At 42.9% G+C, this 25541-nt stretch overlaps 1 protein-coding gene across 2 annotated transcripts in view; it reads right to left on the reverse strand.

The window, feature by feature from the left end:
• LOC110534849 (rho GTPase-activating protein 26) overlaps nt 1-25541 on the reverse strand; it is a 134194-nt gene that overhangs the window by 49735 nt on the left and 58918 nt on the right. For both annotated transcript variants that reach the window (XM_036989705.2, XM_036989703.2), the window contains exons 7-16: nt 16967-17071; nt 14308-14437; nt 12715-12815; nt 10591-10685; nt 8030-8108; nt 6414-6450; nt 6158-6223; nt 5337-5411; nt 3007-3091; nt 1420-1478 (exon numbers count right to left, since the gene is read on the reverse strand). In XM_036989705.2, the coding sequence (XP_036845600.1) occupies nt 1420-1478; nt 3007-3091; nt 5337-5411; nt 6158-6223; nt 6414-6450; nt 8030-8108; nt 10591-10685; nt 12715-12815; nt 14308-14437; nt 16967-17071 (832 nt within the window). The remainder of the gene's footprint in view (nt 1-1419; nt 1479-3006; nt 3092-5336; nt 5412-6157; nt 6224-6413; nt 6451-8029; nt 8109-10590; nt 10686-12714; nt 12816-14307; nt 14438-16966; nt 17072-25541) is intronic.

Consider the following 25541-nt stretch of genomic DNA (forward strand, 5'->3'; position numbering starts at 1 on the left):
AACATGTGGAAGAAGGTGCTCTGGTCAGATGAAACCAAAATGGAACTTTTTGGCAACAATGCAAAACGTTATGTTTGGCGTAAAAGCAACACAGCTGAACACACCATCCCCACTGTCAAACATCATGGTTTGGGCCTGCTTTTCTTCAGCAGGGACAGGGAAGATGGTTAAAATTGATGGGAAGATGGATGGAGCCAAATACAGGACCATTCTGGAAGAAAACCTGATGGAGTCTGCAAAAGACCTGAGACTGGGACGGAGATTTGTCTTCCAACAAGACAATGATCCAAAACATAAAGCAAAATCTACAATGGAATGGTTCAAAAATAAACATATCCAGGTGTTAGAATGGCCAAGTCAAAGTCCAGACCTGAATCCAATCGAGAATCTGTGGAAAGAACTGAAAACTGCTGTTCACAAATGCTCTCCATCCAACCTCACTGAGCTCGAGCTGTTTTGCAAGGAGGAATGGGAAAAAAATTCTGTCTCTCGATGTGCAAAACTGATAGAGACATACCCCAAGCGACTTACAGCTGTAATCGCAGCAAAAGGTGGCGCTACAAAGTATTAACTTAAGGGGGCTGAATAATTTTGCACGCCCAATTTTTCAGTTTTTGATTTGTTAAAAAAGTTTGAAATATCCAATAAATGTCGTTCCACTTCATGATTGTGTCCCACTTGTTGTTGATTCTTCACAAAAAAATACAGTTTTATATCTTTATGTTTGAAGCCTGAAATGTGGCAAAAGGTCGCAAAGTTCAAGGGGGCCGAATACTTTCGCAAGGCACTGTATATACATAATATGACATTTGTAATGTCTTTATTGTTTTGAAACCTCTGTGTGTATAATGTTTGCTGTTAATTTTTATTGTTTCTTTCACTTTTGTTTATTATCTACTTCACTTGCTTTGGCAATGTTAACACATTTTCCCATGCCAATAAAGCCCCTTGAATTGAATTGAATTGAATTGAGAGAGAGAGAGAGAGAGAGAGGCAGAGAGAGAGAGAGAGAGAGAGAGAGGCAGAGAGAGAGAGAGAGAGAGAGAGGCAGAGAGAGAGAGAGAGAGGCAGAGAGAGAGAGAGAGAGAGAGAGAGAGAGAGAGAGAGGCAGAGAGAGAGAGAGAGAGAGAGAGAGAGAGAGGCAGAGAGATTGTTAAAACACTGTATATATATAATATGACATTTGTAATGTCTTTATTGTTTTGAAACTTCTGTATGTGTAATGTTTACTGTTAATTTTTATTGTTTTTCACTTTATATATTTACTTTATATATTATCTACCTCACTTGCTTTGGCAATGTTAACACATGTTTCCCATGCCAATAAAGCCCTTGAATTGAATTGAATTGAATTGAGAGAGAGTAGGATGGAACGAGAGAGAGAGACAGAGAGGGAAGATGAGGGGGAAAATGACTTACTGGCTGCCTTGATGAAGCTCCTTTGATACTGATAAGTCATGAGGGGTGCAGGCAGCATTCTGTGAGGAAGGAAGACACAGAGTCAATGAGTACAGTGGCAAGCAGAGAGAGAGACAAAGAGTTGTGGCCCTCCACCCATCAGGCTGATTTTCCTCTCCTTTAGGGAGGCAAAAGCTTGGGCTGTTTCTACGTGGATCTCCCTGTTAATAGCAGTCTCCCCCATCACCCTCTCTACTTTCCCCTCCCCCATGGCCCTTTATCCTTTCCTTTGGTTCTTGGCCACCTCCACTCCCCCGGCTCTCTCCCCATTGCTCTCTCCTCTACCCTTTGGTTCTTGGCGACCTCCACTCCCCCGGCTCTCTCCCCATTGCTCTCTCCTCTACCCTTTGGTTCTTGGCCACCTCCACTCCCCCGGCTCTCTCCCCATTGCTCTCTCCTCTACCCTTTGGTTCTTGGCGACCTCCACTCCCCCGGCTCTCTCCCCATTGCTCTCTCCTCTACCCTTTGGTTCTTGGCCACCTCCACTCCGCCGGCTCTCTCCCCATTGCTCTCTCCTCTACCCTTTGGTTCTTGGCCACCTCCACTCCCCCGGCTCTCTCCCCATTGCTCTCTCCTCTCCCTGGCTCTAAGACCCAGCCTGGGTGAGCCCTATGGCTCTGTAGCGAGCCCTGAGGTGTTTAGGCCAGAGGCACAGTGGGGGGCAGATTAATGACTCCCATAGATATCAATGGGCCCTGGGTGGTTGTGTGAATGGGGGGCCTGACTGGGCTAGATCTACAGGCCGCAGGTCATTCAGGTGAGTGAGCACAGCTAGTCACTGCTCTGCCTCTAGATACATCATTGCTCTGCCTCTAGATACATCACCGCTCTGCCTCTAGATACATCACCGCTCTGCCTCTAGATACATCACTGCTCTGCCTCTAGATACATCACCGCTCTGCCTCTAGATACATCACTGCTCTGCCTCTAGATACATCACTGCTCTGCCTCTAGATACATCACCGCTCTGCCTCTAGATACATCACCGCTCTGCCTCTAGATACATCATTGCTCTGCCTCTAGATACATCACCGCTCTGCCTCTAGATACATCACCGCTCTGCCTCTAGATACATCACCGCTCTGCCTCTAGATACATCACTGCTCTGCCTCTAGATACATCACCGCTCTGCCTCTAGATACATCACTGCTCTGCCTCTAGATACATCACCGCTCTGCCTCTAGATACATCACCGCTCTGCCTCTAGATACATCACCGCTCTGCCTCTAGATACATCACTGCTCTGCCTCTAGATACATCACTGCTCTGCCTCTAGTTACTGCCTCTAGCTCCACTCAGCAGGCCGTGACCATACTACACAACCACATGCTCTCAGCTCTCTCTCTCTCTCTCTCTCTCTGCAGCATTATTATACTGATCACACTGCAGTACCAACAGAGGGCTGTATATTTACTATGTTCAGTCATCTCCAAGACTGGACCTGTGAACGGATTCACATTACCGTACCTGAGGTAGAACTTCACAGTACCGTACCTGAGGTAGAACGTCACATTACCGTACCTGAGGTAGAACGTCACAGTACCGTACCTGAGGTAGAACTTGATTGCACTGGTGATGGTCTTGATCTCCCATTCTGTACTGTCCAGCTCCACGTCAGCACAGGTTTTAGGATCTGTCATACAGAGAGGATAGATGTCATCATTACTCAGTCTCAGAGCTACAGTATCTCCTCCTCCATGTCTCTGTCTGTCAGTCTCAGAGCTACAGTATCTCCTCCTCTATGTCTCAGAGCTACAGTATCTCGTCCTCCATGTCTCTGTTTTTCAGTCTCAGAGCTACAGTATCTCCTCCTCCATGTCTCTGTCTGTCAGTCTCAGAGCTACAGTATCTCCTCTATGTCTCTGTTTGTCAGTCTCAGAGCTACAGTATCTCCTCCTCCATGTCTCTGTTTTTCAGTCTCAGAGCTACAGTATCTCCTCCTCCATGTCTCTGTCTGTCAGTCTCAGAGCTACAGTATCTCCTCTATGTCTCTGTTTGTCAGTCTCAGAGCTACAGTATCTCCTCCTCCATGTCTCTGTCTGTCAGTCTCAGAGCTACAGTATCTCCTCTATGTCTCTGTTTGTCAGTCTCAGAGCTACAGTCTCTCCTCCTCCATGTCTCTGTCTGTCAGTCTCAGAGCTACAGTATCTCCTCCTCCATGTCTCTGTCTGTCAGTCTCAGAGCTACAGTATCTCCTCTATGTCTCTGTTTGTCAGTCTCAGAGCTACAGTATCTCCTCCTCCATGTCTCTGTCTGTCAGTCTCAGAGCTACAGTCTCTCCTCCTCTATGTCTCAGAGCTACAGTATCTCCTCCTCCATGTCTCTGTCTGTCAGTCTCAGAGCTACAGTATCTCCTCCTCCATGTCTCTGTCTGTCAGTCTCAGTCTCAGAGCTACAGTATCTCCTCCTCTATGTCTCAGAGCTACAATATCTCCTCCTCCATGTCTCTATCTGTCAGTCTCAGAGCTACAGTATCTCCTCCTCCATGTCTCTGTCTGTCAGTCTCAGAGCTACAGTATCTCCTCCATGTCTCTGTCTGTCAGTCTCAGAGCTACAGTATCTCCTCCTCCATGTCTCAGAGCTACAGTATCTCCTCCTCTATGTCTCTGTCTGTCAGTCTCAGAGCTACAGTATCTCCTCCTCTATGTCTCTGTCTGTCAGTCTCAGAGCTACAGTATCTCCTCCTCCATGACTCTGTCTGTCAGTCTCAGAGCTACAGTATCTCCTCCTCTATGTCTCTGTCTGTCAGTCTCAGAGCTACAGTATCTCCTCCTCTATGTCTCAGAGCTACAGTATCTCCTCCTCCATGACTCTGTCTGTCAGTCTCAGAGCTACAGTATCTCCTCCTCCATGTCTCAGAGCTACAGTATCTCCTCCTCCATCTCTGTCTGTCAGTCTCAGAGCTACAGTATCTCCTCCTCCATGTCTCAGAGCTACAGTATCTCCTCCTCCATCTCTGTCTGTCAGTCTCAGAGCTACAGTATCTCCTCCTCTATGTCTCTGTCTGTCAGTCTCAGAGCTACAGTATCTCCCCCTCTATGTCTCAGAGCTACAGTATCTCCTCCTCCATGACTCTGTCTGTCAGTCTCAGAGCTACAGTATCTCCTCCTCTATGTCTCAGAGCTACAGTATCTCCTCCTCCATGACTCTGTCTGTCAGTCTCAGAGCTACAGTATCTCCTCCTCCATGTCTCAGAGCTACAGTATCTCCTCCTCCATCTCTGTCTGTCAGTCTCAGAGCTAGTATATCTACAGTAAATTAACTCCTTTTGCATTATTTATGTAGTGTCATAAATTATCTAGCTATTCCCCATAGCTAGTCACATAAACTCACAGGATGGTTTTCTGCTACAGTATAGACTCCCCTTACAGGCAGAGGTTTCCAGCTATCAGAATAAGACAGGTGTGTGTGTGAGTGGAGGTTGTGTAAACAAAACTACTGCATAAATATGAAATAGATTCCCTTCAATCTTTCCCCCAAATTTCCCCAAAACCTGTTTGGATTTGTTCAATCTGGTCACTTTCTCGCTCTCTTTCTCTCTCTGTATCTCTCTCGCCCTCTCTATCTCTCTCTCTCTCTCTCTCTCTCTCTCTGTCTCTCTCCGTCTCTCTCTATCTCTTTGGCTCTCTCTCTAGCCCTCTCTCTCTGTCTCTCTCTCTCTCTCTCTCTGTCTCTCTCCGTCTCTCTCTATCTCTTTGGCTCTCTCTCTAGCCCTCTCGCTCTGTCTCTCTCTCTCTCTGTCTCCCTCTCTCCCTGTCTCTCTCTCTCTCTCTATCTTGCTCTCTCCCTCGCTCTCTCGCTGTCTTTCTCTCTCTCTGTCTTTCTCTCTCTCGCTCTCTCTCTCTTTCTCTCTCTACTCTAAGATATCTCTGTCTTACCCATGGCAAGACCCAGTAGTTTCTGTACTCTGGAGTTCACCCCAACAATCCTGTACAGACCCTGCTCATCGATGCCTGTGGGAGGGAACAGAACAGAGACACAGAAAAGTATTCAGACCCCTTGACTTCTTCCACATTTTGTTACGTTACAACCATGTTCTAAAATGGATGAAATAAAACATTTTCCTCAGCAATCTACACACAATACCCCATAAGGACAATTGTCCGTAGAGCTCAAAGACAGGATTGTGTTGAAACATTGAAGGACTCCAAGAACACAGTGGCCTCCATCATTCTTAAATGGAAGAAGTTTGAACCACCAAGACTCTTACCAGAGCTGGCCGTCTGGCCAGACTGAGCAAATGGGGTAGAAGGGCCTTGGTCAGGGACGTGACCAAGAACACGATGGTCACTCTGACAGAGTTCTAGAGTTCTTCTGTGAAGATGGGAGAACCTTCCAGAAAGACAACCTTCTCTGCAGCACTCCACCAATTGGGCCTTTATGGTAGAATGGCCAGACGGAAGCCACTCCTCAGTAAAAGGCACATGACAGGCTGCTTGGAGTTTGCCAAAAGGCACCTAAAGACTCTCAGACCATGAGAAACAAGATTCTCTGGTCTGATGAAACCAAGATTGAACTCTTTGGCAAAAATATTTTTATCAATTTTCAAATAAAGTTGTAACGTAACAAAATGTGGAAAAAGTCAAGGGGTCTGAATACTTTCCGAAAGCACTGTATATAAAGATCTTATAGGACCTATAAGATTCACTGCCCGATGACACCAGTGTGGGCTGTAAGCAACCCAGCGTTAGTTCAATACCTCTGGTCTCCACAGCATAGATGAACTTCTTCACCACGTTGAAGCCAACCACGTCCAGCTGGACCACTGTGACATGGAGAGAGAGGAAGGGAGAGAGGGAGGGAGGGAGGGAGGGAGGGAGGGAGGGAGGGAGGTATAGAGAAAAAAGAGAGAGAGAAACAGAGGTAAAGAAGAAAATGAATCCCATCAATTATCAGTGTGCATTGATCTGGACAGATGGTAGAGTAAAGGTAATGAATACCAATGAGTCACTTACTGCCTTCACTTTGGCTGTCTCTGTTTAAGTTATAGACCTGGAAGGAACAGAAACGCCAGGTTACCACGGTTACACCGCTTAGCTTTACCGCCAGCACCACCAGTCTCAAACACCTATCTGTGTACTGAACACAAGCTGTACTTACGTAACCCCATGTACACCATGATGTAATAAAACACGGTTGGACAGAGCATGTCAGACGACCTGGTCGCTGTGCAGTAGAACAGCACATTGGCATCAATGGAGAAACCACAGCCTGCGGTCTTCCTCCGATAGAGCCTACTGATTCAAGAGGCTTCCTGAAGGAGCTGAAGGTTAGTTATTCAGCTATGCATCTACTGGAACCGGTGTTTGAGGAAGGCCTGCAGCATCATCAAGGACCCCACACTCCCCAGACGCCAGCTGTTCACTCCAGTACCGTCGGGCAGACGCCAGCTGTTCACTCCAGTACCGTCGGGCAGACGCCAGCTGTTCACTCCAGTACCGTCGGGCAGACGCCAGCTGTTCACTCCCTTACCACCAGGCAGACGCCAGCTGTTCACTCCCTTACCACCAGGCAGACGCCAGCTGTTCACTCCAGTACCGTCGGGCAGACGCCAGCAGTTCACTCCCTTACCACCAGGCAGACGGTAGCTGTTCACTCCCTTACCACCAGGCAGACGCCAGCTGTTCACTCCCTTACCACCAGGCAGATGGTAGCTGTTCACTCCCTTACCACCAGGCAGACGCCAGCTGTTCACTCCCTTACCACCAGGCAGACGGTAGCTGTTCACTCCCTTACCACCAGGCAGACGGTAGCTGTTCACTCCAGTACCGTCAGGCAGACGCCAGCTGTTCACTCCCTTACCACCAGGCAGACGCCAGCTGTTCACTCCAGTACCGTCGGGCAGACGCCAGCAGTTCACTCCCTTACCACCAGGCAGACGGTAGCTGTTCACTCCCTTACCACCAGGCAGACGCCAGCTGTTCACTCCAGTACCGTCAGGCAGACGCCAGCTGTTCACTCCCTTACCACCAGGCAGACGGTAGCGGAGCACGAGGTCTGATACCAACAGACTCAGAGACCATTTTTATCTACAAGCCATCAGACTGCTGAACACTTGAACTGGACTGACCACCTGCTGTGATTCTACGAGCCTTAACACTCGTGTTTACACTCATACACACACACACATTCATGCTACACATACACACCTGCTGCTACCAGTTTCTTATTATGATTATCTAAATACTGTACAATTTAAACACTCCCCCCTTCCACAAAACAATACACGTGTAAATATTCAACTCTAAATTGTGTCTTCCTGTATTATAATAAATGTTAACATGTTTATTCCATTCTTCTGTCATTTACTTTATGTTCGTATTCTTATCTTTATTATTTCTTATTGTTGTTGCATTGTCCAGAAGGAACCTGTAAGTCAGCATTTGATTGGATGGTGTATACCATGTGTATCCTGTACATACGAACTAATAAAAAAAGAACCTGAGATTACGCCTGGAATTCCTGTGATGGGCTATACACACACATATACACACACACACACACACACACGCGCGCGCGCGCGCATACAGACGCACACACACAGGATGGGTGTGTAACCGTGGCAACATACCGGTTCTCTCCCATCCATAGCCTCCATCCACAGCCTGCGGTCTTCCTCCGATAGAGCCTGCATGGTGATCACCCCCGACCTGCAACACACACACACACACACACACTGATACAGGCTCACCATCAGCTGTCAATACACTCCTGCTTCAAACCACACATCCGCGCCACACACACACACACGCCCACGCACTCATAAACACACACACACGCACACATAAACACACACACACACGCACTCATAAACACACACACACACGCACACGCACACACACACACACTGGGCAGAGGGGACACACACACACACACTGGGCAGAGGGGACACACACACACACACTGGACAGAGGGGACACACACACACACACTGAACAGAGGGGACACACACACACACACTGGGCAGAGGGGACACACACACACACACTGGGCAGAGGGGACACACACACACACACTGGGCAGTGGACACACAAACACACACACTGGGCAGAGGACACACAAACACACACACTGGGCAGAGGACACACACACACACACTGGGCAGAGGACACACAAACACACACACTGGGCAGAGGACACACAAACACACACACTGGGCAGAGGACACACACACACACACTGGGCAGAGGACGCACACACACACACTGGGCAGAGGACACGCACACACACACACACACTGGGCAGAGGACACACAAACACACACACTGGGCAGAGGACACACAAACACACACTGGGCAGAGGACACACAAACACACACTGGGCAGAGGACACACAAACACACACTGGGCAGAGGACACACAAACACACACTGGGCAGAGGGGACACACACACACACACACTGGGCAGAGGGGACACACACACACACATACTGGGCAGAGGGGACACACACACACACACTGGGCAGAGGGGACACACACACACACACACACTGGGCAGAGGACACACACACACACACACTGGGATATCCCTCTAGTGGTGTGGGGGCTGTGCTTTGGCAAAGTGGGTGGGGTTATATCCTTCCTGTTTGGCCCTGTCCGGGGGTGTCCTCGGATGAGGCCACAGTGTCTCCTGACCCCTCCTGTCTCAGCCTCCAGTATTTACGCTGCAGTAGTTTATGTGTCGGGGGGCTAGGGTCAGTTTGTTATATCTGGAGTACTTCTCCTGTCCTATTCGGTGTCCTGTGTGAATTTAAGTGTGCTCTCTCTAATTCTCTCTTTCTTTCTCTCTCTCGGAGGACCTGAGCCCTAGGACCATGCCTCAGGACTACCTGACATGATGACTCCTTGCTGTCCCCAGTCCACCTGGCTGTGCTGCTGCTCCAGTTTCAACTGTTCTGCCTTATTATTATTGGACCATGCTGGTCATTTATGAACATTTGAACATCTTGGCCATGTTCTGTTATAATCTCCACCCGGCACAGCCAGAAGAGGACTGGCCACCCCACATAGCCTGGTTCCTCTCTAGGTTTCTTCCTAGGTTTTGGCCTTTCTAGGGAGTTTTTCCTAGCCACCGTGCTTCTACACCTGCATTGCTTGCTGTTTGGGGTTTTAGGCTGGGTTTCTGTACAGCACTTTGAGATATCAGCTGATGTACGAAATTGGGCAGAGGACACACACACACACACACTGGGCAGAGGACACACACACACACTGGGCAGAGGACACACACACATCATGAATAAATAAAGAGAACTGAGTGAAGGAATGGGCTGATGACGATGGAGAGAGATCTGAGGCTGTAGTGGACATAGTAGAGCTAGTATCAGGGAGGCACAGGCTCTGCTGCTCTAACTGCAGTCAGACAACACTCTGCTAAGACTGGCCTGGATAGGAGAGGAGGCAGACATCTCTCATGATCTCTCTCTCTCTCATGTCTCCAGGCAGCTTGTAGTGTTCACAGGACAGGCACGGCTTAATGTTGAACAATGCATTTCAAACTACTCTCATCTTAATGTTGAACAATGCATTTCAAACCACCCCTCATCTTAATGTTAAACAATTCATTTCAAACCACCCCTCATCTTAATGTTGAACAATGCATTTCAAACCACCCCTCATCTTAATGTTGAACAATGCATTTCAAACCACCCCTCATCTTAATGTTGAACAATGCATTTCAAACCACCCCTCATCTTAATGTTGAACAATGCATTTCAAACCACCCCTCATCTTAATGTTGAACAATGCATTTCAAACTACTCTCATCTTAATGTTGAACAATGCATTTCAAACTACTCTCATCTTAATGTTGAACAATGCATTTCAAACTACTCTCATCTTAATGTTGAACAATGCATTTCAAACTACTCTCATCTTAATGTTGAACAATGCATTTCAAACTACTCTCATCTTAATGTTGAACAATGCATTTCAAACTACCCCTCATCTTCATCTGCAATTAAAGTAACATTAAAGAGACAAGCTGTGTACTGGGATTTTGCGATTGCGATCCTTTGTGTTGAGCTCTCTCACGAGTCACTCAGCCACAGCCTCAGCCCCAGCAAGACTTGTCAGCACCACCCTGTGGTTGGAATGGGTAACAACAAGCTATGAGACAGCAGCAATGACTCACCTGTCTACGCCCTCCACATCAAAACAGAACCTCTTCTCTATAGAGTCCGTCTTCCGCCTTGTGCAGGACTTCAGAGTGAAGCTCTCCTCCTCTCCCTGAAAGACAGGGGAGACCTTAATCAACCTTTAAGAAGAGACATTTTATGACATTCAAGTTCAATCAATGTGAAGTTCCATTCCCAACGTGTATGGAACCGTGTCATTACGGTGAATTGTGGACAAGGACTAGGATGGACGGACTCAAAGGACCTAGGAAAAGATGTGTAGGAAGCTTAGATGTATCATTCCAGTGCAACTATTTTACAACCCATCTCCCTACTGTCAATCCCTCCTCTCCTCTCTTCTCCTCTCCTTTCCCCTTCTCTCTTCTCCTCTCCTCTCTTCTCCTCTCCTTTCCTCTCCTCTCTTCGTCCTCCCTTTCCTCTCCTTTCCTCCCCTCTTCTCCTTTCCTATCCTCGTCTACCCTTTCCTCTCCTTTCCTCTCCTCTCTTCTCCTTTCCTCTCCTCTGTTCTCCTCTCCTTTCCTCTCCTCTCTTCGTCCCCCCTTTCCTCTCCTTTCCTCTTCTCCTCTCCTTTCCTCTTCTCTCTTCTCCTCTCCTCTCTTCGTCCCCCCTTTCCTCTCCTATCCTCCCCTCTTCTCCTCTCCTTTCCTATCCTTGTCTACCCTTTCCTCTCCTTCTCTCCTTTCCTTTCCTCCTCTCCTTTCCTCCCCTTTCCTCTCCTCTCCTCCCCTTTTCTCTCCTCTCCTCTCTCTCTTCTCCTTTCTTTTCTCCTCTCCTCTCCTTTCCTCTCTTCTCCCCCTCTCCCCTCTCCTCCCCTTTCTTCTCACCCCTCCCATTTCCTCTCCTCCTTTCCTCTACTCTCCTCCCCTTCCCTTCCCTCTCCTCTTCTCCCCTGTCCTCTCCTTTCCTCTCCTCTCCTCCTTCAAAGGGACTACATTAGCACTTGAAGTGTCACTACTCTGTTTGTACACAGGATCCTAGCAGACACAGGGCAGTAAATCCTGAGAAAGGGACCGTCGAGCCACAACTCTGATGTGTTCCGAATGATAGGTCCTCTCCTCTCTGATCCTTCCTCTCTTCTCCGCCCATGTCCTCTCCCCTCTCTCCTGCCCTTTCTCCTCTTCCTCCATCTCCCTCTCTCTGCCATCCTTTTCTCCACAGTACACTTCAATCCGTGTGAAAGGAACTGTGAGATGAGGAGTAGAGCCCGACCGACATATAGGTTCACCAATATTATCGGAAGATATTGGCCTTTTACCATAATTCCACCGATACTCAACAAATAGGATGAAAAAAGGGAATCTCATGCTGATCTGAACACTTACAGACGTAATGTGTCATTCATTTCACCATGTAAGAAATCAACATTTGAAGCATATTTATTGGGCAATTTATAAATGACACTTTTTCATTTCCCTGGTGTTAAACAGTATATCGGCAGTTTTCTCCAAAACAACTGCAGTCATTCAAACCTCTAGAGACAAATGTCACACATGATTTCTGCTTTAAATCGTGACTGGGAGGCCTTAAATATGAATGTGTCTAATTAATGTGTCTATGGCTCTGTTCATGAGGGTTGGAGAAGCCCCTGTGGTTCTCTGTGTGTGTGTGTGTGTGTCTGTGCGTGTGAGTGCGTGCGTATGTGTGCGTGTGTGCGTGCGTGCGTGCATGCATGTGTGCGTGTGTGTGTGCGTGCGTGAGTGCGTGCGTGCATGCATGTGTGCGGTAATTGGATGAGTTGGCCCCTGTAGTTGGGGCTCTAGTCTCCCCTATACTTGGGTGTAGTAGAGCAGAACTTATCCCTGTCAAGATGTTGGGCTTGGCATGGGCACTGTGTTAACTACTGTCTGAGAGTGGCACTGCAGGAGAGGCTGTCCCGCTGCCAGCTCTGTGTGTCAACCCTGCCAGCCCTGAGTCACGGTACCATGACCTGCCGCCCATGGCAAGATTAGAGCCCTGCATCATCGCTGACAGGCCAAAACAAGCGAGCGAGCTATGCCAACATTTATTTCTCTCTATTCTCGCTCTTCTCTCTTTCACTCTCTGTCTCTCTGCTCCATCAACTATATGGTCCCACGGCATGGCAGAGTGGCATTCTGGGTAGAAACAAACAGACAACACACCACTTTGCCTCCAGACTTCTGGTCAAACAGGACCATGGTGACTCGTTTGGGCTCTCGATGGTAGGTGCAGTAGTACTTGACCCAGGTTGACACAAAAGAACCTGAGAGAGGGAAGCGAGAGAAGCAGAGAGAAGCAAACAGAGAAGCAGAGAATAAGCAGAGAGAAAAGCAGAGAGAGAAGCAGAGAGAAAAGCAGAGAGAGAAGCAGAGAGAGAAGCAGAGAGAAAAGCAGAGAGAGAAGCAGAGAGAGAAGCAGAGAGAAGCAGAGAGAGAAGGAGAGAGAAAAGCAGAGAGAAGCATAGAGAGAAGCAGAGAGTAAATCAGAAAGAAGCAGAGAGAAGCAGAGAGAGAAGGAGAGAGAGGAGAGAGAAAAGCAGAGAGAGAAGCAGAGAGAGAAGGAGAGAGAAAAGCAGAGAGAAGCAGAGAGAGAAGCAGAGAGAGAAGCAGAGAGAGAAGCAGAGAGAAAAGCAGAGAGAAAGGGAAAGAGAAGCAGAGAGAGAAGCAGAGAGAGAAGCAGAGAGAAAAGCAGAGAAGCAGAGAGAGAAGCAGAGAGAAAAGCAGAGAGAAAAGCAGAGAAAAGCAGAGAGAAGCAGAGAGAAGCAGAGAGAAAAGCAGAGAGAGAAGCAGAGAGAAGCAGAGAGAGAAGCAGAGAGAAGCAGAGAGAAAAGCAGAGAGAAGCAGAGAGAAAAGCAGAGAGAAAAGCAGAGATAAGCAGAGATAGAAGCAGAGAGAAAAGCAGAGAGAAAAGCAGAGAGAGAAGGAGAGAGAAAAGCAGAGAGAAGCAGAGAGAGAAGCAGAGAGAGAAGCAGAGAGAGAAGCAGAGAGAAAAGCAGAGAGAAAGGGAAAGAGAAGCAGAGAGAGAAGCAGAGAGAGAAGCAGAGAGAAAAGCAGAGAAGCAGAGAGAAAAGCAGAGAGAAGCCGTGAGAAGCAGAGAGAAAAGCAGAGAGAAGCAGAGAGAGAAGCAGAGACGCAGAGAGAGAAGCAGAGAGAAGCAGATAGAAGCAGAGAGAAGCAGAGAGAGAAGCAGAGAGAAGCAGATAGAAGCAGAGAGCGAAGCAGAGAGAAGCAGAGAGAGAAGCCGAGAGAAGCCGAGAGAAGCAGAGAGAAGCAGAGAGAGAGAAGCAGAGAGAAAAGCAGAGAGAATCAGATAGAGAGAAGCAGAGAGAGAAGCAGAGAGAAGCAGAGAGAGAAAAGTAGATAGAAGCAGAGAGAAAAGCAGAGAGAAGCAGAGACAGTAGCAGAGAGAGAAGCAGAGAGAGAGAAGCAGAGAGTGGGGGAGCAATGAAAAAATGGTTTTGGTTACCAATTTATTACTGCACATGCTCAGTGCCCTTGTCACCTCTTGGAGTCTCATTCTGAATACAATTATTCTTGTTGTTTCTATGGGGAAATGCAAATCTATTTGTACAACAACACTGGTACTACTTTTCTAAATGGTAAAAATAAATGACTAAATAGTGATATGATATGTGACCTTATTGCATCACGAGAGAGAGGAAGAACTGTCTGTGTGTGTGTGTGAGAGAGTGAGAGACAGTGAGATGGAGAACGAGAAAGGAGTGAGAGAGACAGAGAGCAGGACGGGACACTCACGTTTCTCCTGTACAAACAGATATCCCTCCATGGTGTCATGGCTGATGCTCTTGTGTTCATGGGGATTCTCCTTCATCTTCCTCATCAGACACTCCACCTCAGACCGGGTGCTTTCAAAACGGTTCCGCGTCTTAACAGGAGGAGAGGAGACAGAATGATGGAAACATCCCACCTACCATCCTGCATTCTGAGCTATTGACCACTGTCTACAGTTGTTGGGTTAGGGCTATTGACCACTGTCTACAGTTGTTGGGTTAGGTCTATTGACCACTGTCTACAGGTGTTGGGTTAGGGCTATTGACCACTGTCTACAGGTGTTGGGTTAGAGCTATTGACTGCTGTCTACAGTTGTTGGGTTAGGCCTATTGACCACTGTCTACAGTTGTTGGGTTAGGGCTATTGACCACTGTCTACAGGTGTTGGGTTAGAGCTATTGACTGCTGTCTACAGTTGTTGGGTTAGGGCTATTGACCACTGTCTACAGGTGTTGGGTTAGAGCTATTGACAACTGTCTACAGTTGTTGGGTTAGGGCTATTGACCACTGTCTACAGTTGTTGGGTTACGGCTATTGACCACTGTCTACAGGTGTTGGGTTAGGGCTATTGACTGCTGTCTACAGTTGTTGGGTTAGGGCTATTGACCACTGTCTACAGTTGTTGGGTTAGAGCTATTGACCACTGTCTACAGTTGTTGGGTTAGGGCTATTGACCACTGTCTACAGGTGTTGGGTTAGAGCTATTGACTGCTTACAGTTGTTGGGTTAGAGCTATTGACCACTGTCTATAGGTGTTGGGTTAGAGCTATTGACTGCTGTCTACAGTTGTTGGGTTAGGGGTATTGACCACTGTCTACAGTTGTTGGGTTAGGGCTATTGACCACTGTCTACAGTTGTTGGGTTAGAGCTATTGACCACTGCTTACAGTTGTTGGGTTAGAGCTATTGACCACTGCTTACAGTTGTTGGGTTAGGGCTATTGACCACTGTCTACAGGTGTTGGGTTAGAGCTATTGACAACTGTCTACAGTTGTTGGGTTAGGGCGATTGACCACTGTCTACAGGTGTTGGGTTAGGGCTATTGACTGCTGTCTACAGTTGTTGGGTTAGGGCTATTGACCACTGTCTACAATTGTTGGGTTAGGGCTATTGACGACTGTCTACAGGTGTTGGGTTAAAGCTATTGACTGCTGTCTACAGTTGTTGGGTTAGGGCTATTGACCACTGTCTACAGTTGTTGGGTTAGAGCTATTGACCACTGTCTACAGTTGTTGGGTTAGGGCTATTGACCACTGTCTACAGTTGTTGGGTTAGGGCTATTGACCACTGTCTACAGTTGTTGGGTTAGAGCTATTGACCACTGCTTACAGTTGTTGGGTTAGAGCTATTGACCACTGCTTACAGTTGTTGGGTTAGGGCTATTGACCACTGTCTACAGGTGTTGGGTTAGAGCTATTGACAACTGTCTACAGTTGTTGGGTTAGGGCTATTGACCACTGTCTACAGGTGTTGGGTTAGGGCTATTGACTGCTGTCTACAGTTGTTGGGTTAGGGCTATTGACCACTGTCTACAATTGTTGGGTTAGGGCTATTGACGACTGTCTACAGGTGTTGGGTTAGAGCTATTGACTGCTGTCTACAGTTGTTGGGTTCGGGCTATTGACCACTGTCTACAGTTGTTGGGTTAGAGCTATTGACCACTGTCTACAGTTGTTGGGTTAGGGCTATTGACCACTGTCTACAGGTGTTGGGTTAGAGCTATTGACTGCTGTCTACAGTTGTTGGGTTAGGGCTATTGACTGCTGTCTACAGTTGTTGGGTTAGGGGTATTGACCACTGTCTACAGTTGTTGGGTTAGAGCTATTGACCACTGTCTACAGTTGTTGGGTTAGAGCTATTGACCACTGTCTATAGGTGTTGGGTTAGAGCTATTGACTGCTGTCTACAGTTGTTGGGTTAGGGGTATTGACCACTGTCTACAGTTGTTGGGTTAGGGCTATTGACCACTGTCTACAGTTGTTGGGTTAGAGCTATTGACCACTGCTTACAGTTGTTGGGTTAGAGCTATTGACCACTGCTTACAGTTGTTGGGTTAGGGCTATTGACCACTGTCTACAGTTGTTGGGTTAGAGCTATTGACCACTGTCTACAGTTGTTGGGTTAGAGCTATTGACCACTGCTTACAGTTGTTGGGTTAGAGCTATTGACCACTGTCTACAGTTGTTGGGTTAGAGCTATTGACCACTGTCTACAGTTGTTGGGTTAGAGCTATAGACCGCTGTCTACAGTTGTTGGGTTAGAGCTATTGACCGCTGTCTACAGTTGTTGGGTTAGAGCTATTGACCACTGTCTACAGTTGTTGGGTTAGGGCTATTGACCACTGCTTACAGTTGTTGGGTTAGAGCTATTGACCGCTGTCTACAGTTGTTGGGTTAGGGCTATTGACCGCTGTCTACAGTTGTTGGGTTAGGGCTATTGACCGCTGTCTACAGTTGTTGGGTTAGAGCTATTGACTGCTGTCTACAGTTGTTGGGTTAGAGCTATTGACCGCTGTCTACAGTTGTTGGGTTAGAGCTATTGCCTTGAAAGGCCACTGGGTTGGCAAAAGATGAAATATGATCAGCATCTCATGCCTGTAATGTATGGCATTAACATGCATCTTACATTCTGAATGCTGATGGTGAGGTCTGTCTTGAAGTGGTTGAAGTCTTTGGCCAGCTCGTACCCATGATGGTAGTAAGTAAACAGCCCTTGAAGGAATGCCAGCAACTAGAATTGATGTAGAGGATGACAGGGAAAGGAAACACGGTTGAGAATTCCTCGCAACTCAATTAAATGAAATCAACCAAATCTACTCTAATTTGCTTTCAAAGGTACTTGTAGTCAGCTACATTCTAAAGCTACATATGTAGGATCTTAATTTGATGACCCTGTTGCAGGAGAACTTTCCTGAAATGCAGGAAATTGAAGTGTATTTGAGGTTAAAAAAAAGCTTTTTGAAGTTTGTCATTTCCACTTTGAAAATTCAGACTTGATTTTTCCTTAGGAAAAATGTATCAACCCCTACAAATATGTCTGTTAATTATAATCCACATACTGTAATAATTCACATTTCCTGTTGCAGCAGAATTATTTTCCTGCGGTAGTAAACTGGCTGAAATTAAGACCTTACATCTGTACACATATCTACATTGTTTCATAGAGAGATGAGGTGATTGAGCATGAAAGTTGTATAGACTAAAGTAACTGTAGAACAGTAACAAGCATATTGCTACACTCGCAATAACATCTGCTAAACACGTGTATGTGACCAATAACATCTGCTAAACACGTGTATGTGACCAATAACATCTGCTAAACACGTGTATGTGACCAATAACATCTGCTAAACACGTGTATGTGACCAATAAAAGTTTATTTGATTTGAGTTGTACAGTAACAGTAGTGAAGTAACTGTAGTACAGTAACAGCAGTAACAGTAGTAGAAAAACAGTAATCACCGTAGTAAAGTAACAGTAGTAGCAATAGTACAGTAGCAGTAGTACAGTAACAATAGTACAGTAGCAGTTGTACAGTAACAATAGTACAGTTACAATAGTACAGTAACAATAGTACAGTAGCAATAGTGTAGTAACAATAGTATGGTAGCAGTAGTACAGTAACAATAGTGCAGTAACAGCAGGAACAATAGTACAGTAACAGTAGTACAGTAACAATAGTACAGTAACAGTATAACAGTAACAGTAGAACACTAACAGTAGAACAGTAACAGTAGTACAGTAACAGTAGAACTGTAACAGTAGTATAGTAACAGTAGAACACTAACAGTAGAACAGTAACAGTAGTATAGTAACAGTAGAACAGTAACAGTAGACCAGTAACAGTAGAACAGTAACAGTAGTATAGTAACAATAGAACAGTAACAGTAGAACAGTAACAGTAGAACAGTAACAGTAGTACAGTAACAGTATAACAGTAACAGTAGTATAGTAACAGTATAACAGCAACAGTAGTATAGTAACAGTATAACAGTAACAGTAACAGTAGTATAATAACAGCAGAACAGTAGCAGTAGTATAGTAACAGTATAACAGTAACAGCAGTATAGTAACAGTATAACAGTAACAGTAACAGTAGTACAGTAACAGTATAACAGTAACAGTAGTATAGTAACAGTAGTACAGTAACAGTAGAACAGTAACATTAGTATAGTAACAGTAGTACAGTAACAGTAGTATAGTAACAGTAGTACAGTAACAGTAGTACAGTAACAGTAGTATAGTAGCAGTAGTACAGTAACAGTAGAACAGTAACAGTGGTACAGTAACAGTAGAACAGTAACATTAGTACAGTAACAGTAGAGCAGTAACAGTAGAACAGTAACAGTAGAACAGTAACATTAGTACAGTAACAGTAGAACCGTAACGGTAGAACACTAACAGTAGAACAGTAACATTAGTATAGTAACAGTAGAACAGTAACAGTAGTAACAGTAATAGTAGTACAGTAACAGTAGAACCGTAACAGTAGTATAGTAACAGTAGAACAGTAACAGTGGTATAGTAATAGTATAACAGTAACAGTAACAGTAGTATGGTAACAGTAGAACAGTGACAGTAGTATAGTAACAGTAGAACAGTAACAGTAGAACAGTAACAGTAGTATAGTAACAGTAGAGCAGTAACAGTAGAACAGTAACCGTAGTATAGTAACAGTAGAACAGTAACAGTAGAACAGTAACAGTAACAGTAGTATAGTAACAGTAGTACAGTAACAGTAGTATAGTAACAGTAGTACAGTAACCGTAGTATAGTAGCAGTATAACAGTAACAGTAGTATAGTAACAGTAGAACAGAAACGGTAGAACAGCAACAGTAGTATAGTAACAGTAGAACAGTAACAGTAGTATAGTAACAGTAGAACAGTAACAGTAGTACAGTAACAGTAACAGTAGTATAGTAACAGTAGTACAGTAACAGTAGCATAGTAACAGTAGCACAGTAAAAGCAGAACAGTAACAGTAGAACAGTAACAGTAGAACAGTAACAGTAGAACCGTAACGGTAGAACACTAACAGTAGAACAGTAACATTAGTACAGTAACAGTAGAGCAGTAACAGTAGAACAGTAACAGTAGAACAGTAACATTAGTACAGTAACAGTAGAACCGTAACGGTAGAACACTAACAGTAGAACAGTAACATTAGTATAGTAACAGTAGAACAGTAACAGTAGTAACATTAATAGTAGTACAGTAACAGTAGAACAGTAACAGTAGAACAGTAACAGTAGTACAGTAACATTAGTACAGTAACAGTAGAAGAGTAACAGTAGTATAGTAACAGTAGAACAGTAACAGTAGTATAGTAACAGTAGAACAGTAACAGTAGTATAGTAACATTAGTACAGTAACAGTAGAAGAGTAACAGTAGTTAGTAACAGTAGAACAGTAACCGTAGAACAGTAACAGTAGTATAGTAACAGTAGAACAGTAACATTAGTATAGTAACAGTAGAACAGTAACAGTAGAACAGTAACAGTAGTATAGTAACAATAGAACAGTAACAGTAGTACAGTAACAGTAGTATAGTAACAGTAGAACAGTAACAGTAGAACAGTAACAGTAACAGTAGTAAAGTAACAGTAGAACAGTAACAGTAGTACAGTAACAGTAGTACAGTAACAGTAGTATAGTAACAGTATAACAGTAACAGTAACAGTAGTATAGTAACAGTAGAACAGTAATGGTAGTATAGTAACAGTTGTATAGTAACAGTAGAACAGTAACCGTAGAACAGAAACAGTAGTATAGTAACAGTAGTACAGTAACAGTAGCATAGTAACAGTAGAACAGTAACAGTAGAAAAGTAACAGTAACAGTAGTATAGTAACAGTAGTACAGTAACAGTAGAACAGTAACAGTAGTATAGTAACAGTAGAGCAGTAACAGTAGAACAGTAACAGTAGTATAGTAACAGTAGAACAGTAACAGTAGAACAGTAACAGTAGAACAGTAACAGTAGTACAGTAACAGTAGTATAGTAACAGTAGTACAGTAACAGTAGTATAGTAACAGTAGAACAGTAACAGTAGTATAGTAACAGTAGAACAGAAACGGTAGAACAGTAACAGTAGTATAGTAACAGTAGAACAGTAACAGTAGAACAGTAACAGTAGTATAGTAACAGTAGAACAGTAACAGTAGAACAGTAACAGTAACAGTAGTATAGTGACAGTAGTACAGTAACAGTAGCATAGTAACAGTAGAGCAGTAACAGTAGAACAGTAACAGTAGAACAGTAACATTAGTACAGTAACAGTAGAACCGTAACAGTAGAACACTAACAGTAGAACAGTAACATTAGTATAGTAACAGTAGTACAGTAACAGTAGTAACATTAATAGTAGTACAGTAACAGTAGAACAGTAACAGTAGAGCAGTAACAGTAGTACAGTAGCATTAGTACAGTAACAGTAGAAGAGTAACAGTAGTATAGTAACAGTAGAACAGTAACAGTAGAACAGTAACAGTAGTATAGTAACATTAGTACAGTAACAGTAGAAGAGTAACAGTAGTATAGTAACAGTAGAACAGTAACAGTAGTATAGTAACAGTACAACAGTAACAGTAGAACAGTAACAGTAGTATAGTAACAATAGAACAGTAACAGTAGTACAGTAACAGTAGTATAGTAACAGTAGAACAGTAACAGTAGAACAGTAACAGTAACAGTAGTAAAGTAACAGTAGAACAGTAGAACAGTAACAGTAGAGCAGTAACAGTAGTACAGTAACATTAGTACAGTAACAGTAGAAGAGTAACAGTAGTATAGTAACAGTAGAACAGTAACAGTAGAACAGTAACAGTAGTATAGTAGCATTAGTACAGTAACAGTAGAAGAGTAACAGTAGTATAGTAACAGTAGAACAGTAACAGTAGTATAGTAACAGTACACCAGTAACAGTAGAACAGTAACAGTAGTATAGTAACAATAGAACAGTAACAGTAGTACAGTAACAGTAGTATAGTAACAGTAGAACAGTAACAGTAGAACAGTAACAGTAACAGTAGTAAAGTAACAGTAGAACAGTAGAACAGTAACAGTAGAGCAGTAACAGTAGTACAGTAACATTAGTACAGTAACTGTAGAAGAGTAACAGTAGTATAGTAACAGTAGAACAGTAACAGTAGTATAGTAACAGTACAACAGTAACATTAGTACAGTAACAGTAGAAGAGTAACAGTAGTATAGTAACAGTAGTACAGTAACAGTAGTATAGTAACAGTATAACAGTAACAGTAACAGTAGTATAGTAACAGTAGAACAGTAATGGTAGTATAGTAACAGTAGAACAGTAACAGTAACAGTAGTATTGTAACAGTAGAGCAGTAACAGTAGTATAGTAATAGTATAACCGTAACAGCAACAGTAGTATAGTAACAGTAGAACAGTAACAGTAGAACAGTAACAGTAGTATAGTAACAGTAGAACAGTAACAGTAGTATAGTAACAGTAGAACAGTAACAGTAGAACAGTAACAGTAGAACAGTAACAGTAACAGTAGTATAGTAACAGTAGTACAGTAACAGTAGTATAGTAGCAGTAGAATAGTAACAGTAGTATAGTAACAGGAGTACAGTAACAGTAGCATAGTAACAGTAGTACAGTAACAGTAGAACAGTAACAGTAGAACAGTAACAGTAGAACAGTAACAGTAGAACAGTAACAGTAGAACAGTAGTATAGTAACAGTATAAGAGTAACAGTAGTATAGTAACAGTATAACAGTAACAGTAACAGTAGTATAGTAGCAGTAGAACAGTAACAGTAACAGTATATCAGTAACAGTAGTATAGTAACAGTAGAACAGTAACATTAGTATAGTAACAGTAGTACAGTAACAGTAGTACAGTAACAGTAGTACAGTAACATTAGTATAGTAACAGTAGAACAGTAACAGTAGTAACAGTAATAGTAGTACAGTAACAGTAGAACAGTAACAGTAGAACAGTAACAGTAGTACAGTAACATTAGTACAGTAACAGTAGAAGAGTAACAGTAGTATAGTAACAGTGGAACAGTAACAGTAGAACAGTAACAGTAGTATAGTAACAGTAGAACAGTAGCAGTAGTATAGTAACAGTAGAACAGTAACAGTAGTACAGTAACAGTAGTATAGTAACAGTAGAACAGTAACAGTAGTATAGTAACAGTAGAAAAGTAACAGTAACAGTAGTAAAGTAAAAGTAGAACAGTAACAGTAGTACAGTAACAGTAGTATAGTAACAGTAGAACAGTAACAGTAGTATAGTAACAGTAGAAAAGTAACAGTAACAGTAGTAAAGTAAAAGTAGAACAGTAACAGTAGTACAGTAACAGTAGTACAGTAACAGTAGTATAGTAACAGTAGAACAGTAACAGTAGAACAGTAACAGTAACAGTAGTACAGTAACAGTAGAACAGTAACAGTAGAACAGTAACAGTAGTACAGTAACAGTAGAACAGTAACAGTAGTATAGTAACAGTATAACAGTAACAGTAGTATAGTAACAGTAGAACAGTAACAGTAACAGTAGAACAGTAATGGTAGTATAGTAACAGTATAACAGTAACAGTAGTATAGTAACAGTATAACAGTAACAGTAACAGTAGTATAGTAACAGTAGAACAGTAATGGTAGTATAGTAACAGTAGAACAGTAACAGTAACAGTAGTATAGTAACAGTGGAACAGTAACAGTAGTATAGTAACAGTAGAACAGTAACAGTAGAACAGTAACAGTAGTACAGTAACAGTAGAACAGTAACAGTAGAACAGTAACAGTAGTAAAGTACCAGTAGTACAGTAACAGTAGTACAGTAACAGTAGAACAGTAACAGTAGTACAGTAACAGTAGAACAGTAACAGTAGTACAGTAACAGTAGAACAGTAACAGTAGTACAGTAACAGTAGAACAGTAACAGTAGAACAGTAACAGTAACAGTAGTATAGTAACAGTAGAACAGTAACAGTAGTACAGTAACAGTAGTACAGTAACAGTAGAACAGTAACAGTAGTACAGTAACAGTAGAACAGTAACAGTAGAACAGTAACAGTAGTATAGTAACAGTAGAACAGTAACAGTAGAACAGTAACAGTAACAGTAGTACAGTAACAGTAGTATAGTAACAGTAGTACAGTAACAGTAGTATAGTAGCAGTAGAACAGTAACAGTAACAGTAGTATAGTAACAGTAGAACAGTAACAGTAACAGTAGAACAGTAACAGTAGTATAGTAACAGTAGAACAGTAACAGTAGTATAGTAACAGTATAACAGTAACAGTAACAGTAGTATGGTAACAGTAGAACAGTAACAGTAGAACAGTAACAGTAGTATAGTAACAGTAGAACAGTAACAGTAGAACAGTAACAGTAACAGTAGTACAGTAACAGTAGTATAGTAACAGTAGTACAGTAACAGTAGTATAGTAGCAGTAGAACAGTAACAGTAATATAGTAACAGTAGAACAGTAACAGTAGAACAGTAAACGTAGTACAGTAACAGTAGAACAGTAACAGTAGCAGTAGTATAGTAACAGTATAAGAGTAACAGTAGTATAGTAACAGTAGAACAGTAACAGTAACAGTAGTATAGTAACAGTAGAACAGTAACAGTAGTATAGTAACAGTATAACAGCAACAGTAGTATAGTAACAGTAGTATAGTAACAGTAGAACAGTAACAGTAGTATAGTAACAGTAGAACAGTAACAGTAGAACAGTAACAGTAGTACAGTAACAGTAGTATAGTAACAGTAGAACAGTAACAGTAGAACAGTAGAACAGTAACAGTAGTATAGTAACAGTAGAACAGTAACAGTAGAACAGTAGAACAGTAACAGTAGTATAGTAACAGTAGAACAGTAACAGTAGAACAGTAGAACAGTAACAGTAGTATAGTAACAGTAGAACAGTAACAGAAGAACAGTAACAGTAGTATAGTAACATTAGAACAGTAACAGTAGTATAGTAACAGTAGAACAGTAACAGAAGAACAGTAACAGTAGAACAGTAACAGTAGTATAGTAACAGTAGAACAGTAACAGTAGTATAGTAACAGTATAACAGTAACAGTAGTATAGTAACAGTATAACAGTAACAGTAACAGTAGTATAGTAACAGTAGAACAGTAATGGTAGTATAGTAACAGTAGAACAGTAACAGTAACAGTAGTATAGTAACAGTAGAACAGTAACAGTAGTATAGTAACAGTAGAACAGTAACAGTAGAACAGTAACAGTAGTACAGTAACAGTAGAACAGTAACAGTAGAACAGTAAGAGTAGTAAAGCAACAGTAGTACAGTAACAGTAGTACAGTAACAGTAGAACAGTAACAGTAGTACAGTAACAGTAGAACAGTAACAGTAGTACAGTAACAGTAGAACAGTAACAGTAGTACAGTAACAGTAGAACAGTAACAGTAGAACAGTAACAGTAACAGTAGTATAGTAACAGTAGAACAGTAACAGTAGTACAGTAACAGTAGAACAGTAACAGTAGTACAGTAACAGTAGAACAGTAACAGTAGAACAGTAACAGTAGTATAGTAACAGTAGAACAGTAACAGTAGAACAGTAACAGTAACAGTAGTACAGTAACAGTAGTATAGTAACAGTAGTACAGTAACAGTAGTATAGTAGCAGTAGAACAGTAACAGTAACAGTGGTATAGTAACAGTAGAACAGTAACAGTAACAGTAGAACAGCAACAGTAGTATAGTAACAGTAGAACAGTAACAGTAGTATAGTAACAGTATAACAGTAACAGTAACAGTAGTATGTAACAGTAGAACAGTAACAGTAGAACAGTAACAGTAGTATAGTAACATTAGAACAGTAACAGTAGAACAGCAACAGTAACAGTAGTACAGTAACAGTAGTATAGTAACAGTAGTACAGTAACAGTAGTATAGTAACAGTAGAACAGTAACAGTAGAACTGTAACAGTAGTACAGTAACAGTAGAACAGTAACAGTAGAACAGTAACAGTAGAACAGTAACAGTAACAATAGTATAGTAACAGTATAAGAGTAACAGTAGTATAGTAACAGTATAACAGTAACAGTAACAGTAGTATAGTAACAGTAGAACAGTAACAGTAGTATAGTAACAGTATAACAGCAACAGTAGTATAGTAACAGTAGTATAGTAACAGTAGAACAGTAACAGTAGAACAGTAACAGTAGTATAGTAACAGTAG

The sequence above is a fragment of the Oncorhynchus mykiss genome, chromosome 10 (genome assembly GCF_057628025.1).
Source record: "Oncorhynchus mykiss isolate SJ-2025 chromosome 10, ASM5762802v1, whole genome shotgun sequence".
In the NCBI taxonomy this organism is placed as follows: domain Eukaryota; kingdom Metazoa; phylum Chordata; class Actinopteri; order Salmoniformes; family Salmonidae; genus Oncorhynchus; species Oncorhynchus mykiss.